Below are 19,718 nucleotides of genomic sequence, written 5' to 3' on the forward strand. Positions count from 1 at the left end.
TACCATTTCAGTATCACAACCAGTACTGTAGAAAAATACAACAGGGTCCTGAAGGCCATTTGTTGTTTTCCTGCTAACAGAAAGTCATGATAAAACAGCTTGCAAAGAGTACTGTATTTTCATGCATTATACTTTACTAGTAGTATTGTAGGATCAGCCAGGAGCCTCATGCTCCCAAACCTTTGGGCATGGAAGGTACTAAACACAAGGACAAAATTCAACATAAAAATATTCTAATACCAAATAAAATTTTTTAAAAAATCATAAAGAACCATATGCAAACTTGGCTCTCAATTTTTGTTAAAACTATTTACAGAAGTGGAGGAGTATGAAAGTACCTAGATTTTTAGAAGTAAAAGAGTGAAAACCTTGAATAGCAAGAGGTTTTAGGAAGTCTTAAATGACCTACACTCTGAAAAGGTTGATAAAATAGCACCACAGAGGAATAGAGCATGTCAACGTGGAAAGAAAAAAAAAAAAAAAGAGAGGAAGAAAGAGACAGAGGGGAGGGACCAGTTGACTGATGCTGAAGTGACACAATCAGTGCAGTTCAGACTGTTTCCAACATCCCCTCTTTTACAAGTAAACAGTCCTCACATAGTTATGTACCTTTTGCATGGAGGCTATTAGGACACATTTTGATCCTCTTAAAGCCAAACAGAAAAAAATAATGGAAGTTTAATTATATCTAGGATTTTTAAAAACAGATGACATGTCATACGTTTGGCACCATGGCTGTCATTTTCAGTCCTTTCAGGTTCAGACTGAAGAGAGCAGTATGAAATTTATTCATCACAATTTTCTTACACATTATGCACTGAACATTAAACACAATATTTTATTTTCATTCTATCCAAGTGCAAACTCAGTTTAAATTTAAAGCATTGGATAAGTGCAATAATAGCATTGCTGTTTTCAAATTATTATACTTTTCTCATTTACATGCATTTGAATTATTTTCAGATGCTGAAATTGGTGCTGCTGTGCTTGTTATCAAAGCAGAAGAGACCAAACAGCAGATCAGCAGGCTTAATGATGAGGTAACGAGCTTTTGTGGGGGTTGGAGGATATTAACAGTGATTCAAGAAATGCTGGAGAAAACTCAGAAAATTTGGGAATATGATAAATGTGTGACAAACGAGTTTGCAAAACTGGATGGGGTTCCTACCTTTAGGGCAGTTTGAGGCTTATAACTCTTTCCAGATTAATTTTCTACATGAAAGCTATATAAAAGTTTGTGTCATGTGTTAGAGCTAAAAACAAAGTGAGGTTAGCATAGTTAGTGTATTTAATCTTAGGATTTATTCCCTTCTGTACATGCTTCTATTTCTTTCTTTCCTCTCATTCTTTCTCCAAGCCCCTTCTTTCAATTCTTCTTGTTTTGGTGAATGCTATGCTTTTGGAGAGTTTCCTTGAAAGAAATGAAAATCCAGTCATCTTCAAATTCACATCAAACGTTACCTATGCCTATTTAGAATGAAACAGAAGTTCATCCATTCCTGCTCAAGCAGTATGACCTGAGGAATGTAGGGTCAGTATTGTTCAGTGGTGCTTCCTGTTCTTCCCGTCTAATACCTTCAAACCTATAATCGACTACCATTCTGACACTGAAGAGGAAATGTTCTCTGGCTAAAGTATTGCAGTACTTTGGCTAACAAGATGAAAGCATCAGACTTTAACTTCACAGTTATACTGCAAGAATAAAATCTGTTCCCAGCATAATCTGTCTTTCAGTATGAAAAGATTAGAGACAATTGTTCTCTACATGAGGAAACATTTAAATAAGTCCAACCACACAGTTTCACTTCTTTTTTCTGATCTCTTTGGTTACAAGAAATGTCAAGTTTTATTTTATTTTTCCTTCTATATTGTGTACTATTTATTTATTTCCATACACGACGTATTGGGCTTGTAAATCTCTTACATCCTGGCTCAGGTTAACTTGGTCAGATAATTTAAATGTCCTAAGCTAAGACTGAATGCATGGTTAGTTAGTCGCTATGAATGCATCACCTCATTTGTATGTCAAACTGACAAAAGTCTCATGCCCCATTGACTACAGTTTCTTATAAGGCTTGGTCAAAGAACTCAAAGATATCTCCAAGATGTTCATTGACAACACTATTATTATAGAAAATTATATTTCCTATGGAATATTTTTGAAACAGACAAGTCATATTGTTTCATCCCTTTTGACTTTGAAGAGGACAGGTATTTTTAAAATATGAAGATGCATTACGTGGTTATCTGCAAGAGGCAATTAGAAAATACATCACAGTGGCAGATGTGCTAAGGCAGGCATCTTGTGGATTAACCAAACATTTGAACTGCAATAGTTCTGGGCTTATCATTGCTTCTCTAGTGAAAAACAATAAATAAATCTTGGAGCAGGGCAGTATGTTAAACAAAAGAAGAAAAAAAACCAAACCCACAATGAAGGTCATTTCGTTCCATGTACAATCTTCATTTTTCCCTACTAAAACACTACCTGAACAAAATATCATGCAACTTGCTTGCTCACACTAACAGAAAAAAGGGAATACGACCACATGAAGTAAAACGCTAAAGTTTCCACACAGGGAAACAGAATCCAAAATCCAGAGACAAAGTTTTCACTGTTCTGAATATGGGTCACTCTTTTATTTCAAATTGAGGAGGGGGGATCCATCTATTTTTTCCACATAGTATGCTACCTGTGAGACTTCACTTGAAATAAGAGGTGTTTACCTCCCAAGACTTCTGCAGTCTCTCCTGGGAATGAGACAGATTTGAACCACTAATTCTTGATTAAACAAGTCAACCATTAGGTTGTCAGACAAAAAGAAGTCATCCCCAGCAGGTCCTTCTCTTCTTTCCACAGGAGTGTGACAGAAGAGGGCTCATCTATAGTCTCTGTCTGTTGAGCAGATATTAGGAGTCCGTAAGTAAGAGGATCTCTGGAAATTTAGAGTACCACCAACTTCTGGAGTCTCGGGTGTGTGAAACAGAGTTTATTTTCACACTGCATAACTGACTGGGGCCTGCACCAACACAGAATGCTAAGTACTAAAACTGAAAGCCAAATAAGGTTCTGGTAGGTTTAGACATCTTTTGGCAACACATGAATTGATTTACATCATTGGATTAATAATAATGCAACCAGAAGATACAATAACATGATAAGGTTGAAAAAAATCTGAAAATAGGTGTACCTATTGCTTAGTCACAGCAGAGAAAGATACCTTTCTCTGATTACAGAACCTCATAGAATTTATAGGAGATTACAAAGCTACATGAGGCTACATGAATGACTACAGAAAACCCTACACTCTGGGAAACACATCAGACTTAGTCAAGGAACTTAAGGGAACATTTATATTCAGCTTTGCAGTATCTCTAACATTAATTTACTCCATGCTGTATAGAGTACATTACATAGAGTACATCTACGTTAGTGTAGTCATGTTTAAGATGAAGACTGTAGTTGGTGCCTTGCAGTACTGTGGAGTATTCTCTACTTTTCAAGCTCATTTTTTGTTTTCTAAGTCCCCTAGCAAAGAAAACAATGTTCTGCATTCTAACCACGCAAGAGTTTTAAACATAGAAACATTTATATACATAAGAATTCTCAATTCAATGCAACAATGCATGGGCACACAATATGAACAAATATTGGACTGGGATATTAAAAAAAAAAAAAAAGCATGAGGAGCAATTCTAAACTGGTGTAGATTTAGATTTCATAGTTAACATTCCGGGCTCAAATCCCAGAGACAGATGGGTATCCTCCAAGTCCTCCCATGGATCAAAATTTATGTTGAAAAAACTGCACAACTATAAGGCTTCTTAATTGCATATTCTACATGTATCAAACATGCTCCATCTGGAGTTTCTGAACTGACAGTACCGACTTGGCACTTACCCAAATAAGCCTATGAGTAGCCTTGGTGGAATACACTAGCTGTTCCTTGGGGTTTTTGTTGTTACATTAAGTACTGAACAACACTTGTAGACCCCAGTGCTTTCATCATTCCATCACTCGATGATGACCATTAATGGAAGATTATGACTGATGCTGCAGCAGACTTCTAGCAGTAGTTAAAATACCAGCAGAATTAGAAATTAACTCCTCCTTTAAGACATGCAGCCTCCTCCTGAAAAAGAAAATATAAGAAAACAGGTCACAAGTAGCCAACAGCAGCAAACACTATCATTAATACATTTTCCAGTGGAGATCAGAAGTCAATCAACAAATGCAAAAATAAGTGCTTTCATGAAAGGCAATCGTATTACAACAGTTCACTAGTTAGCTTAAAACCATTTCAGCTGTTTATTGGAGGAACAAAGACATGCATCTTCCCATTCAAACATTCAATACAGTCTGTTGTTAGCAAAGCAAATCAAATCAAAAAATAGTTTCCCCAGAGATAAAACTACAAAACAAGCTATACCCAGCTTAGATATCCAGTGGAGCTCTTGGCAGTATTTGAGGCGTATGACATTCACTACATAATCCAAAGGAAAGTTCATTTACCTAAGAATGGGACTAACAGAAGACAGAGCCTTGATTATACTTCTCAAAGTTTGTTACATATTAACTTTAGGAATAATGGATGCACACACTTCCTCTAAGAAGGGTAGGCTCCAAAGTTAGCACTACCAGTTTGTTAGGCAACGCAAGAGAAATTTGAACGCAACCCAGATTCCTATTGTATAGCTCCATGGTTTGGCTGCTCGGCCAGTTACCCAGCTTCTTCATTCACTCACCTAACCTCACTTCTCATTTTGAGCCTGAATGAGACGCAAGCTGATGAAAGGGAATTTCTCTTATGTTCAGTATTGCAAGGTGGAGTGGCATAGGACTACTTAATCTCCTACCCTATTTTCCCATTCCACTTAGTCTAAATAATCACTGAATAATAAAGGCATGACTTTCATTATAGTTCAGTATGTGACAGGCAAGAGAGTTAAGGTTCTGGTTCTCCTGCAAAAATGCAATTATTTAAGCAATAGTTTCAAGACTAAGTGACTGAATACCCAGCAACATGACACAATTTCTGAGCTCGAGGAAGCTTGATTCAAAGACCTGCTCCTAATTAGGCAGAGTGAGAATTTAGGAATAGGTCTTCTGCCCTACAAGCACGCATCCTTCCTGTGCAGAGATCTGTACAACTCAATGCATTTTTCTGCAAAGACTGATCACATGAGTGTATCTAAACATTCAGCATTTTTTCAGAGGCACCATTTATCTGGTGCAATCATACATAACTACTAAGGAGCCCGGAAGTAAAATAGGAAACCACTAAGCAGACTTTCTGAGATATACAGATGGACATAAATCTAGATTAAAGCACCTGCCTATCACTGTCCCATTGTCTGTATCCTACTAGGCTTTTCGCTATCATTTGAATGCAATTGTATGAAAAAAGCATGGAAATACTTCTACTTTGATTCAACATGCAAAACCCAAATCTGAATTATTTAAAACATAGACCAGTTAAAAATAAGAAAATACCCAAATTTTAGTCATATTTTTTCTCCTATAATTTGTACATATTCTCCATCCAAATACACAGGTACAGGATTTCAGGCTCAGATACACAGGACATCTCATGCAGTACATGCAGACAAACTCAGATTTCTTTATCATGTCCCCTGTTTTTCCCATATATGACCCAGCTCCAGTGCAGCCTCTTTCAGCTTCAGAATCTGGTGTCTGATTTCATATTTTACCACATCAGTAGACCCCGCTTTTACAGTACTAAAACGGTATAATGAACAGAGCGCTCACATTTCTCCCATTCAAGTGGAAAACAAACAAACATGAGAAAATATGAATAGGGTCAGGTTTCATACTAGAAAATTGCCTTCTATTTAGCTGCATGTTGGAGCACTTAGTGGAAATTCAGCTATTTTTAATTTTGGGTTTTTTAGATGCAAGTGCTTAAAATACTCTAAGCATTTGGCACTTATTCAGAACAGAGAAAATGCATTCACAGGGACATTTACCTAACAAAAGGAACAATCCTAAATAAATATGTTTATTTTCCAAATCACCTAAAGAAATTCTATAAATAGATTATTTTAAAACATATTTCACATCCAGCTGCCAAAAATCAATCTCATTCTCCTCTCAGGACAAGAAAAAAACATTCTTTTTTCAAGGCAAAACATATTTCTTAATACTAAAAATGTATGTACACGAAGGAAACAGTCATTTTATAATCACTGCCAATGAAGAAAATTTGGTAAATTTAATCAGGCCATCAGTTTTACATAGGGGATGTACTGTTGAAGTTCAGTTTGCAGCTTGAGAACTCATATAAAGAACTCCCCTGACTTACAGTAATTGAAAACATGTTCTTTGTAACAAGATCATAACAATATTATCACATGAGAGAAATTATTTTGCAGCAAGGCTATCCCAACAATTCACTTTGGAAAACATCCTTTAATCAAGAAAAATGTGGCAAAAAATGAACTAATGACATTTATTGATGATGAAAACAAATAATAACTAATGTATCCATTTTGGATTTTATCTACGTAATTTTAGCATAAACGTCAAGACATAAAGCCTAGTATTATTTGTGCTAAGAAATAAAAGCTTTCTAAACCATAAATACCCAGTAAACACATTTTTTTTCTACTGAGATTTGTAAAAATATATTTTCCTTTTAGCACTGACATTCTCCTACCTTGTTGTTGTTTTGTCTCTCTCTCTGCTCTTGTACTTTGGTGATTGTAGAGTAGTCTTTCCAGCTAATTTCTTCTTTCTTTTAATGTTAGCTTAGTAGCTATTGGCAGATGTAGGTAACAGAAATGGCTGATGCTCTAAAGCTTAGGTTAATTTCTTTTTTAAGCAGGACATACGACACATACATAGCATAGATCCTACACGCTGTGGTGTCTCTCTTGCACTTTTCCTTCGTGGAAAGGCACCCGAGACAAAGAAATTAATCAAGAGAGAAAGCCATGAAGTGTGAAAATCAACTGGGCACCAAAAGCTGACTTCAGATTTGAATAAAAAAATGTTACTACCATGACAGATGACAATTATCCTGTTAACTCTCTAACAGGCATTTCAAAACCTTCCTGTACTGAAAAGATCTATTTTTCAACATCTAAATGTAAACCTCTGTTGGTATGCAAATTCACTGCTTTTTGTCTTATGCCTACAAGATATAAGAAAAAGCTGATTGCCATTCTTCTAAAACCAGCATACTGTTCCAGCAGATCTCTATAAACAAAATTCCTTCTTTCTTTGCTCATCACATTTTCTAAAACTCTTCACTGGTAGCATTTTATTTTGGGTTGTCTTTGGTTAGATCTTTTAAGTCACTGACAAAGTACATGATATCAAGCTGCACCAGCATAAGTAATTCCTGGTGAAGAGAACCCTCTTCCTGTGTCCAATAAAAAATGATGCTGATATATCCTGGGAGCATGATCAATGACTGCAAAGTGTGATTCAGCAAAACTCCACAGATATTTTTCTATAATACTCTGCATAGGGAGAATATTATGCTTATATTCATGTCTCTGACATTTTCTTTTCAAATGTAATGTTAAACATTTATCTTTTTTGAAATTCATATTACTGATATTTAAAAGTGAACATGAATTCCATTTAGCCATTAAAAATAAATATTAAATGAAAACAATCAGGATAGGCTGCTAAAAAGAATGGCTTGAAATGTCCATGGATGACAGCAAAACATTGATCATAAATCATTCCTGTCACGTATGAATCCAACACATGGTGATTACATCTCAGTCATATTTTCTTAGTTGGTTTAGAAGAATGTCACGTGGACAGTAACATCTGAGAAGTCTTTGGACAAGATACATATTACATCTACAGTTTCTTCTTATCTATTAAACTAGATTTTCAATTAAAGAAGAGAATTACATTGTTTTGCCATGGTTAATTCTTGAGAAATATATGTTGCCTGATCTCTTTTAACTATTCCTTTAGATGCTTATAGAAATTGTTTCCTTAATTTTTGCCCGATATCATATGTACAATCTCAGGCTTTCTTTCAACTGTACACTTTAACAGCTTCTCTTCTCCCAGCCACCTGGGATTTCCACGATCCTCCATTTGCTATCAGTCAGTAGCTAGAGAGTCAGAGTTTGTCCCTGATACTTTCTGAAATTCTTGAAGCAGTAACTTCCAAACCTGTTTTTCCTATTGCCACCATCATGCTGACACTGTCCCGGTTCTATGCCAACCTGAAGGCAGCATCCACATCCAACAATGAAGAGCCACAAATTATTATTAGAACTGCAGTTTTGCAACCCTTTTTCTAGACTGAATTTCATGGGACCCCTGTTGACTTGAATACACTTAAATTATCTAGTCCTTTATACTTTTCTGTTCTGTCCTTACTTGTTTAATAGCAACAGTAGTAATCTCAGCATCCTAATTTACTCAGACAGACTGGTTGCCCTGGAACTACCTGAGAGCTGGCTCGTGAGTCAGCAGAGAAACCAACAAATTTTCTTCTACTCCTACAGGATAAAGCCAATTTCACAACCTTCCAGATTTCTGATTTCACTGAAACTGAACCATCACATCATTGCACAAATCCTATATATTTAATCTGAACTCAGATTCGCTATACTGGGTGTTGGTTTCTTTCTTTTGCAACTAGCTTTATTCCTAAAGTGCCATTAAATCAGAAATGTTTGTCACCATACCACCAATGGTCACAGAGATGCTGATAGATGATCAGGAAAAAGTCTGTCTCAGCTCAGTTCTCATTTTATTCATTGAGTCAACAATGCCGTTACTGGGAAACAGAGTATCAGCAGCTCGTTAATCTGAGCCTTGAAAGACAACTCATTCTGGCTAAAAGTCTCCCTGACTTTATGAAGCACCAGAATAGAAGAACCAATGAAACACCAAGCAAGGGAACAGAGAAGCTGCCATATACAATGCAAACCAGGCAGCTTCCCCGCATTGCCAAAATACAACTTCCATTTCTCAAGAAGCAAATTTTCTTCTTCACTTTTGGGTGTTCAGAAAGAGTCATGGTAGGAAGATGTCTGGGTGAATCTTGAATTGCAAAAGGGAGTAAACCACAGAGAGAAAAAAATATCAATGTATTAGGCTTCTAATCAGAAAAAAAGATGCTTATTGCAGATAGGTATTCTAGTAGAAAATATAACATTAAAAAAATTTAAATGCTGGAATATATAATAGACAAACAAAGAAAACTGTTTAGCCAATACTATTTAAACAAAGCCACAATCACCATCATCATCTTACATTATATAGAGCCTTTCATCCCTTTTATAGAAAGATTTAAATACAATCACCCCATTCATACTTAACTACATGGAACAAAGTATTCAAACTGCAAAACAGTTTAATACTGGTAGTAAAGAAAAATACTCTTCCTACTGAAACTGCTGAAGTAATTTGAAAATGTAAAATACAACTACTAAAACTTATATTGGTCAGGGCATCAGAAAGTGTTATTATTAAAGTCCATGTGTTTAAAAAAAAAAAATCTTTTTTTTTAACCTCTGTTTTGAAATATATTCTTTCTTTATAACAGGTCTGCTAAAAAGGTACCAGAGCATTGCTTTTGACCAGCCTTAGTACCAAGTACCTCTTGCTAATTCAAGCTAAATCTGTATAAATCCCAGTTTCTACACCAGGAAATATTGCAGTATCATTTCCAAATCCTAGAAACTGTTAAGGCAGCATTTCAATTATATTTGGGATCTAACAGATTATTTTAAAGCTGTCTGCCTAGCACAGTGGGAACCATTTGTACAACTATTTGTATTGACTGGTGATAATCACTGAACTCCTGAAAAGAGAATAGCCTTACCAGCATGCAAGGAATTAGACCTTTCACTCGGGACGAAACTGCACTGCTTTTAATTTCTGTTTCATAGACTCAAAATTTCTTTTGCTTTTAATCTTCGTTCTTTTGCACATTCTGGAGGACTGTGAAATTGTTAGCATTATTGATAAAATTGGTCCCTGTTACACCTGTTTATTTTCATCTGCTCAAGAATCTCCACAGGGTGTAAAAAGGACAGCATAAACAGTATAGTATTGATAGTAACAGTAATAGTATGCTATGTAAGTATATAATAATATAGAGATAGATGGTAATTAATAGTACAGGTATTGGATGTTTAATCCAGTAAGACTAACAGTTTCTAAAGTCCAGAAAAGGTTTTAAATTATCCAGAGAATTACATATTTGCTTTGCCTATGTGTCAAGCAGTATTGGTCCAAATAGATCTCACTAAATGGTGCTCAATTTCTAATGAAGTTTGGCATAATTACTTTGGATCTTAAACTAGCATACTACTGGAAACTATTAAAGCATATATCAAAGGCTGGTTTATCAGTTCCTGTGACTGTGTGAGAGCAAGCTTATGAGAATATAGCACTCTAAGAACTAGCTGATATATCAAAAATAGTATCTGGGCACTAGAGCAAGTTGTAATGAACAGAAATTCAGGACTGCCACAAGTACTGATGCTGGGATTGATTTTTGCTGTTTTGTCTCAATGAATTGGCAAAAGAAACATGTTAAAGAATAATTAAACTTTTAAAAAGCCTTTAAGTAACCAGAAACAGAAGAGAAAAACATGGACCAAACCAAGCAAGATATTTTAAAGTTGCAGATATTTTCATACAGCGTTCATAGTTTGGGTAAAGATGCATAGTCATAAGGTAGCATATCTTCCTTTCTGCATGACTGCAGAAAGCCCTGTAAAATGGATGCAAGTTGGGAAACTAGGCACAGAAAACAAAGGTGCTTTATCTGTTAGGAGGGGCCAGTGATGATCCTAAAAAGAACTGATGACCACTGAATCTAGCTAGCCATGGGTTTTGTTGTCCTTTCTTCCCCTTTCTTCCCAAATAAGCTTTTGGAGGTTTTGCAATGCCATCTCCCAGTTCCCAATGGAGTACAGAAGTTCTTGCATGGTTGATTTGTCCAGAAATCTCACAGTGTGTTTCCTTACACTCTGACAGTACCAAGAACCTTATCTGGCTGCTCTGACACCATGGGAAGCCTGTTCACAGATCACTTTTCTAACATATTTTAATCCCTTACAGTAACTGAAGTTCAAGTGACCTACCAGGCATTCGAAGTTTAATCTCAGCTGGCAGAAGATTTCATGGTTATTTTCTATCTAGCATAACTTAATTAGGTAACAAGGCAGAGAAAGAGGTGGAGAGAGAGACAGAGAGAGATCCTGTTATGTTCCGCTCAAGAGCCTCCTCCCTTTAAGCATTTTCCCTCCAAGGGCAGTGTTAACAAAACTATTGAACAGTATGATGGGTTTGAACTCTTAGCTCAGAGAGAAACTAATAGATGTATAGGAGCTGTATTAGAGCTTCCTTCTAACTCAGAATTTCTTTAAAATTACTGTGCCTGTAGTAACACAGTCAAACTCATCCTGAAATGTCTTTCCAGCACACTTCTTTGGAACTATCCTGTCAGAAAAATGAAAATTGTATTTCTATTTCTGATTACATGAAAATTAATCTGTGTAGGGCACCTAATCCGTGGTGTCTTTACTTCAGGGCAAAGAAAGCCCCCCTGAATTAGCCTTTTTTCTTTTTGACAAGTGGTTTATCGTTCTGAAGATAAATGTGCAGTCATGTCTTTTTTCAACAGAGTATTTTCACCAGCGTCAGTATGAGAAGCTCTATTTTAACGGTAACGACAGTGGTTTGACCTAAAATAGATTGATTAGCTACCACGGAGACAAAGTTCATTTCTAACTCTTGATGGGTTCATTTCTCTTTATTAAAAATAATTGACTGATTTGAAATTCCTACAAACTTTTCCTTAAGAAGGGAAAAAGAAAGACAAACACATTTGAAATGGTGAGTGGGTCACTTCTGTGTTTGAGTTAGGCTTTTCATTTCCCAACATGTCCTTATAATGTCCTAAAGAACATACCTGTTAATGTTCATATATCAATTTACTTTAAGACATAAATTTAGAACTTGTTAATCTGACCCCCACCCAAACCAGCAGTTTTGGGGACATTAAAGACTTCATGTAATTCATGTAATTAGCTGAATGCTATCAGTGTTTGTTTTGGGTTTTTTTTTTTTAAAAAAAAAGGTCTAATACACTAATACAAAATATGATTCTTTCTTTTGCATACACATCAGAGTAATCTATGGTATGGATTACTGTCTCTCTCAGTGTTATATGGAATACCTTTCAAGTGTAAACACAACTAAATAGAAGGAAACTGTTTCATAGGCTTTATTCTGTTTAAATTTTTAGAGGTAGCAAGTGGATTTTAGAGTTTCCCTTTTCTTTTCTTTTTTTTTTTTTTTTTTTTTGTTTTTAGTAGTAGTCCACCAGATTTTCCATACATTACTTGCATCCGACAACTTCGTGTATGGGTTTCTTTTATTTTACTATAAAGATGGCACGTGTATTTCTGAACAAGATTTCATAAGACCTCAGTTTTGTATCATTCATGAGTATAAAATCGGTTAATAAAAAATGTTTGTGCATTGAAACATTTAATGATTGATCAAAAAGCTATTGATGTCATACTGCCACTGGAAATCATCTCAGTTCTGACTCTAAGGCCATTCCTTATATACAGAGTATCATTTAAAATCAGGTGAATTATGCCTACAGTGTTTCCATCATACATTTTAATTGAGCCAATTTAATTATTTCAATATGCCACAGGAAGTGTAACATGTAGCTGTGGTAAGGCAGATGGATGGACTATTTCCCACACATATATTAGTATATTTCTTTAAAATAAAGACACTGTACCACAGATCAAAGCTGATATTGTTACAAGGAAAAAAGGTATGTATGTGTGTGTTTCAGGCATAACTGCATAAATAAATACTGTAATGTTTTGCCTTGCCATAACAGGTGACAACTTTAACTCAAGAAGTCTCTCAATTAAGTAAGAATATGAAGAACATGATGGACCTTCTGGAGAACCTGCTCACATCCCAGAAGCCTCCAGGGTTCTGTGCTGTGCACGGCATATCTCGAAGTCCCACCCTGGAAAGTCTGCAGTCTCGAATGGCTTGGACTACACAACCTTGCACGCACATGCAAGCTGGGAACTTTACTTGCACCAAAGCACAACTTTGCCGTGGCAACACGTTATGTGACATTTGGAATACAGATCTGTCCTCTGTAGGCAGCAGTCCCCAAAGAACTGAACCCAACCTACAAAATTCTATGGACGGTGAATTTTATTATACACCAGGCCTTCACAATTCCCCCTCCCAGTATCAGGTAATTCAGAAAGACAATTTGCAATTTTTAAGATGCACCTCTCCCCATTCAGACACTACCTTGACTCCTCTTCAGTCTATTTCAGCAACTCTTTCTTCTTCAGTATGCTCTTCATCAGAGACATCGTTACACCTCGTGCTCCCCAGCAGATCTGAGGAAGGTAGCTTTAGCCAAGGAGCAATCAGCTCACTAAGCCTTGAGAACCTGCCGGGATCATGGGACCTGGAAGGAACAGCCGGAATAGTTTCTGCACAGACCCCAGGTTTCCCAATAGACATTGTGACAAGCACAAGGGATATTAAAGATAAAGATTACCAAGCCATAGACGTATAATGAGAGACAGTGAAGCAGTACTCAAAGCATGTTCCACAGCTGCCAGTTTTAAATTTAGAGAGTACTGCATGACTGATTTATTTGACCTTTTCTCTGGCGATTGTGGAGACTTACAAACATGAAAATTCAGATTTATAGAAAGTAAGAAAAGGTATTGCTGGTTCATACTATAGGAAAAAAAAAATTCTAGATTCTAGAAGCATGTTGAAAAGCATTTTATATACAAATATAACTTACTGGTCTGTTTGGCAGACTTTTGTGATAGTCCAAAGACCCTGAGGGTCAGAGCAGCTGGAAGTCTAGGACAAAAGAACTATCTTGGGTGGCTTTTGTTCATCGAAGCAAAGGTTTTCCCTGGGTGTCTGACTGTTGTTCCCAAACAATGTCTATGGCACTGTTTGCTTCAGGTGACCGTGGGTCCTGCTGATCTGTTTGTCAGTTCTGTGAAGGCAAAGGGACAATTATCCCTGCATGTCATCTAGACAATCAAACAAATAGAGCTGGTAGAGAGTGGTTAGTTGTTGCACGTTGTTTGTCATGTAAATGAAACCTCTTAATTTATCTAAAAATACTATTTTTATATACTTGTTATGAAACATACTTAAAAATATTTAAAATATTTATAAGGAGAATAAGAGTTTGTTTTCATTTTGGTAAAAGCTTGCAGTTTTAACAAGAAATGCACTACCATCATGTATTAGATCAAATACTATTTATTGTTAAGATATTATGTAGTTTACAAATGGATTCCCTTTTATGTGCATGCAATTTGCAATGAATGTATTCATGCTGGTGGAATACAAATAAATTAAGGTATTATTTTATTTAAAAAAAATAAAACAGCTGGAATGTTGTATCCCATACTAAGTCAGCTATCACTAGTTAAAAAGTGAATTGTTATACTGATAACATTAAGTACCCTTGGTTTGCACTATTATTGGTAAGACCAAGTCAACATTTTACTACACATCCCTGCTTTGGAATTTTATATGTAGACAAGGAAATTAAGAAGGATGAAAACCATTGAGCAAATTAAGGAATATTAAAGGAGAAAATTACAATGGTCTAGTCAGAATCAAAGAAATAAGTTTTAAACAGTTATTTATTTGTTGATTTTTTACTTACAAATGTAAAAATTAGCTTTGACCTTTAGTCAAAAAAAAGAGACTATAGGTTTGACAAATTATTTAATGCCCAAAGGAAATTTGAAGGGTTTTTTCAGTATTTAATGTATTAGAAACTTATATTGCTACAGTGTAACCAGAGCTACTGCTTTGCGTTGGAATTTTGATTTATATATTTAAAGATGCCCAGTATACACCACATTTGCATGTTCTTTAGCAAGCTTTCTAAAAGAACATATTTACAACCCAAAATAAATGTTCTAAAATGGAGACGTAAATTGTTATGTTTAATAATTAATGCAAACTGGTGACTGTTATCAAATTAAAATTTTTACAGCGCACAGATTTTTGTTTAACTTAAGAGGGTTTTTTTTCTGAAAGCTTCAAAGACTAAGTTCATTGTTAACATTTAGATGTGTGTGGGAACACAAATCCCAGCTGATATTCTGTGCCCAATTTACATCCTTTTTCCCACTGGTACAAATTAAGGACAAAATGTCATCTCTCATTTTCAGCTGCCTGAATTTTGTCAGTGTGTCTACACTTCAACATGAGCGTTTATATATAGGGTTTCTTACTTCCCCTCTATTCCAGTTCTTACTTAGTTTAAGGCTAAATAGATTAGTGCTGATTAAATAAGGCATAACCCAGAAATCTTAAAATATTCATTACAAATACTAGCTAATAAAGGTCTATGGTATTTCTGCAAACAATCCTGGCTCATCTTTAGCAATCTGCCATCAGCCACCCTGCCACAAGGCAGGAGGATGAGACTGGCGGAGGCTGCCTGGCCCCCACACCCAGGGCAGGCGCACGCTGGCCCGAAGTCAGGAGCTGCCTAACGTGGGGCAGCGGAGATGAGGTCCTGGTAGAGCAGCCAGAAGCTCGGTGGCAATACGGCACCACCTCGCCTCAGCAGCTGGCCAGCACACTGTATAGCCATGCCCCTCTCTTGCCCTCCTCATAAAGCGCAGATGCTGGTTCCTTGGGATGCATGGGCACACGCAGCACAGCTGTCTGCAAATCCTGATTCTTCACTGCCACCTTCTTCATGCCACACAAGGTAACCTGCCTCCAAACTATTGCATTAATGAAATGCAGAGGTTAATCTAGGCTCACCATATCCCAGACACTGACTGGGACTGCACAAACATGCTATGTGTCTACCATGTTTACTTCCCAATATCATTTAATAATTTCCATTACATATATAAATTGGGAGCAGTGTTTGCTTTCTCATTTTATAAGCAATGCATAAACCATTATGTATATGCTTTGAAGTTTTGGCATTGTTTTTTCTTTTCCAGTATAAACACTAGCGTCGTGAGATTAAAACTGGATGCTTTTTGTTCTGGAGTTTTTGTGTTAGTCTTATACAAAGGTTAGTGGAAACAAAAAGCAACTTTGGTTGAATAGCCATAACTTTACTGTTGTACATCTAACTCTTGAATAAAAAAATGCATGTGTGGTAATTGAGAAGAAACAGCACCCAGATATCTGTCCTAAGTAGTTCCTTGTTTCTGCAAGTGTCAAATATATCCTAAACAAAGTTGGCAAACATTGTGCCATTTGTATTGGCCATAGTTTCAAAGAACATACATAGCCATTACCTGGATTGCAGAGTCTGTAAAATGGGCATCATACAAGTGAGGGTACTGCCTTCCAGGGAAAGCTCAAGGAACTTAGGACAGGAAAGTTCATGCCAGGCCAAAACCAAGTAAGGAAAAAAGAAGGTCACCAAAATAGAAATCTGGATTTGAATGGTGGTTCTATTTTAAACTTTCTGACACCATTATATTATGAAAGCTTCAGGAAAAGAATCCCGCAAGCAGCTTTTTTTGGACAATATCTGGCAACCAATTCAGCAAATTTCAGTTCTGAAGGTAAAATGAAAATTCATAGGGACAAATGGGAAGGGCACATACATGTGGAACAGAACAGTAATTTCCAAACAAGATAACTATGAGCAGAATAGTTCTACACACAGCATAGCCATGGAGGATTTCTGGGCTTAAAGCAACAACCACTTAATACTCAAGTATTACTCTCAAAAGTACTCCTGTGAACATCAATACAAGCATCCCACACCCTAACATTCAGCAGCCCAGCTCAGACAAATTACTGTATTCCTTTTTGCACTAAGCTTTAGAAAAATAAAAACTAGAATTCATTTTTCTCTCAGGATTGTTCTGCCCATCTAATTCTGTAGCAGTTTACTTCCTAAATTTGCTACATTTTGTTCCTTTCTTGCAATTTCCGTCATTGTTAGTTTCTTCTTCTGTACAGTAACTGTAATCTCTGTTTATTTCTTTTCCCTCTCTTTTTATTCCTCACCCATTCTCTTTTATATGCCATTTATAACACCACCAAACTCAGCCATTTCTTTGCTCATTTCCTGGCCATTTTCCTACAAATAAATATTCTAGGCCTGCCACTAATTAACTAAGTGGCTACCATACTGTCATGCAGTAGGACAGCAGATTTGGTCAGTGTCAAGATTCAAATCACCAATCTGTAACCTCAATCTCACACACTATTACCTTCTCACAATGCTGAAGTTGACTCCATTGACAATAGGGAAAAAAAGGTGTTGGGAAAAAAAAAAAAAAAAACAACAAAAAAACCACACACCAAAACAAATGAGGCATCGAAAAAAGGAAAAAAAAAAAAAAAGTAGAATCCCCCATTAATTTTCCCCTGTCTTCTGTTTTTATACCTTCAGATCTATTTTTAAAGATGTATATTTGTGTTGTCACAATAACTACTAGATTCAATTTAAGAAACACAGCTTATCACAAATTCTGAAAAAATTCTATCATTTTTTTTAAAAATCATACACATCTCTTGTGATAACCTTGCTTTGACCCATTGGTTGGTTATCTACCACAAATAATTTACTCTCTAATTAGTCCATCTGCTAACAGCACATGAGATTTCAAAACATTTTATTTTATGAGGCAATTTTGTAACACACTGTGTCAATAGCCTCACCTGGTAGCTTGTAAAAAATCCTGTGTTTCACAAATTAAGTTTTGGAATGAAGCAAACCTGTTCTCAACATTTTCTGCATCTTCTCTCCTTAACATAAAAGCACTTGCTTCTCACAACCATCTCAGTGGGACACATTGCAGATATTTCATGCTGCTGGACCTACCACAGAAAGTGCAGTCATATTCCCATTTTCTAGCAAAATGCTTCTAACTTACCTCAGCAATGAAAGAATGAGCCTACAGCTGGGAATTTAGGCAACAATGGGGTGAGCAATAAGAAAAGGGAAAAGGCTGGTGCCTGGTTTCCTGGCTCCATCCCCCAACTCAGTAAGGGGAATTTGCACAGCAGTCACTAATTCCAGCAGCCTACATCATAGTATTTAGTCCTCACTTGACTCAGAAAATCAGATAACCTATGACAAGAAACCTAAGCCCATGTCCGTCAGTATCTGCAAGTCATCAAAATAGTCAAATTATATTTAAAAAAATGGATAGCTGCAAGTTTGTTAGATGATACCACATACGAAATTGGTCTTCTACCTTCCTAGATGAGCATAAAAGTCATATCACCATTCCCAGACCAGCCACTGACCTCTGTACTTCATAAACTTGTCTTCCCAGAGTCCCTGTATTTATCCTACCATTCACTGTCAGTGGCAACAACCACAAGAAACAGCAATTTCCTGCTTCAAAACCAAAGTGTCACAGATCTGAATCTTTTTTTTAGAGAAAGTGGCTGATTAAAAGAGAATTTTATTTCGTATGTACCTTGATACCAGAAGTCTCCCAGACTTTGGAAATCTCTCAAAGAAGCAAGTTAATGAAGGTTAAGAGTTAGAAGACTCATTTCAATTAGAACTCAGAACCACAAAAATTGTGCAAGAGGAGAAGCAGTACCCTCCTCTTTCAAGTTGTTTTAATGTTCATGATTTAGTATGTAATCGTACATTTATGTCTTGATGGTGTGTTTTAAGTCTTGGCATTTATGTAAAAGAGATCATCATTTGAATTTATTCTCTCTCCACAGCTCTTCAGGAACCTGTTAACGTTTGCCATGGTAAATCCAAAGATCTTATACACTACAAACAGCTCAGCACAACAGAGGAAAGGTAGAACAAAAGAATAGTAAAGATCTTTATCTTCAATGACACCAAATTGTACAAATGATGTACTACAATGATAAATGGTTAGTATTTATCTAACTATAGGATAAATTATCAACAGAATTAATCTCAGATGGAATAAATGCTTCTACTAACTGGCTTATGAGGAGCATTGAAAAGAAACACGTTTCCTCAGTTTTCTGATTTTCTCATCCTTGACGTTGTGTTATCAACCTCACATATTCAAATTATTCTGATAGGGTCCCTAAAAGTTACAACTTCAGAGAACTCTTCAAATTCATTCTTTTTTTTTACTTGCCTTTGACCTGTTACAGTTGATTTCCACCAAAATGTAAGTGCCAGCCAGAGTAGTGCAAAGAGTTACTTAACACTGTCATAAATCACAACTGTAGGAACTACTGCACTAAGGACACTTAGGCATTACAAGCATCACAAAAAAAAATGCTCAGAAACAGGCAAAATTAGAGTTTGTGCAGATGAATCCTAGGGTCTTATAAAACAATAATGGAAGTAAATCAAAAAGCAGCAGATTTCTCAGGGAAACATGCAAAGATAAAGAAGGATTTTTTTACAATAAAAACTCACAAGTCTTCACATTTAGCAGTCCACACATTGTAAGGATTTAGGACAGTCAGTGCAAATTTCCAAATGTGTATCTTATCTGCACTTAAATTTCACATTTCACATGTAGTGGGTGATGTTATATGTATGTATTGACCCTGTCCTGGGCTACATGGTAACGATTCTGATACCTTACTTTTTGTATATTCTACCTCTGATCTCTTTGCACAATCAGTCGGACTACTTCTTCCTTTGCTTGCCCTAATAAAACACAAGATAACTGTGTAGTCACTTAAAATGCACATATTTAGAGAAATTTTTCTTCATGAGGCACCT

The 19,718-nt window shown here is 36.2% G+C and overlaps 1 protein-coding gene and 1 long non-coding RNA gene across 3 annotated transcripts in view; one reads left to right on the plus strand and one right to left on the minus strand.

Annotated features, from left to right (window-relative positions):
* Nucleotides 1–4,032, minus strand: part of LOC141929337 (uncharacterized) — a 36,196-nt gene extending 32,164 nt beyond the window's left edge. The window contains exon 1 of the long non-coding RNA XR_012625001.1: nt 3,902–4,032. This is a non-coding gene — a long non-coding RNA (uncharacterized LOC141929337). The remainder of the gene's footprint in view (nt 1–3,901) is intronic.
* Nucleotides 1–14,944, plus strand: part of KCNH8 (potassium voltage-gated channel subfamily H member 8) — a 193,422-nt gene extending 178,478 nt beyond the window's left edge. For both annotated transcript variants that reach the window (XM_074838629.1, XM_074838637.1), the window contains 2 exons: nt 964–1,040; nt 12,876–14,944. In XM_074838629.1, coding sequence (XP_074694730.1) covers nt 964–1,040; nt 12,876–13,583 — 785 coding nt within the window. In that variant the 3' untranslated portion in view covers nt 13,584–14,944. The remainder of the gene's footprint in view (nt 1–963; nt 1,041–12,875) is intronic.
* Nucleotides 14,945–19,718: the final 4,774 nt, after the last annotated feature.

The sequence above is a fragment of the Strix aluco genome, chromosome 1 (genome assembly GCF_031877795.1).
Source record: "Strix aluco isolate bStrAlu1 chromosome 1, bStrAlu1.hap1, whole genome shotgun sequence".
Lineage (NCBI taxonomy): Eukaryota > Metazoa > Chordata > Aves > Strigiformes > Strigidae > Strix > Strix aluco.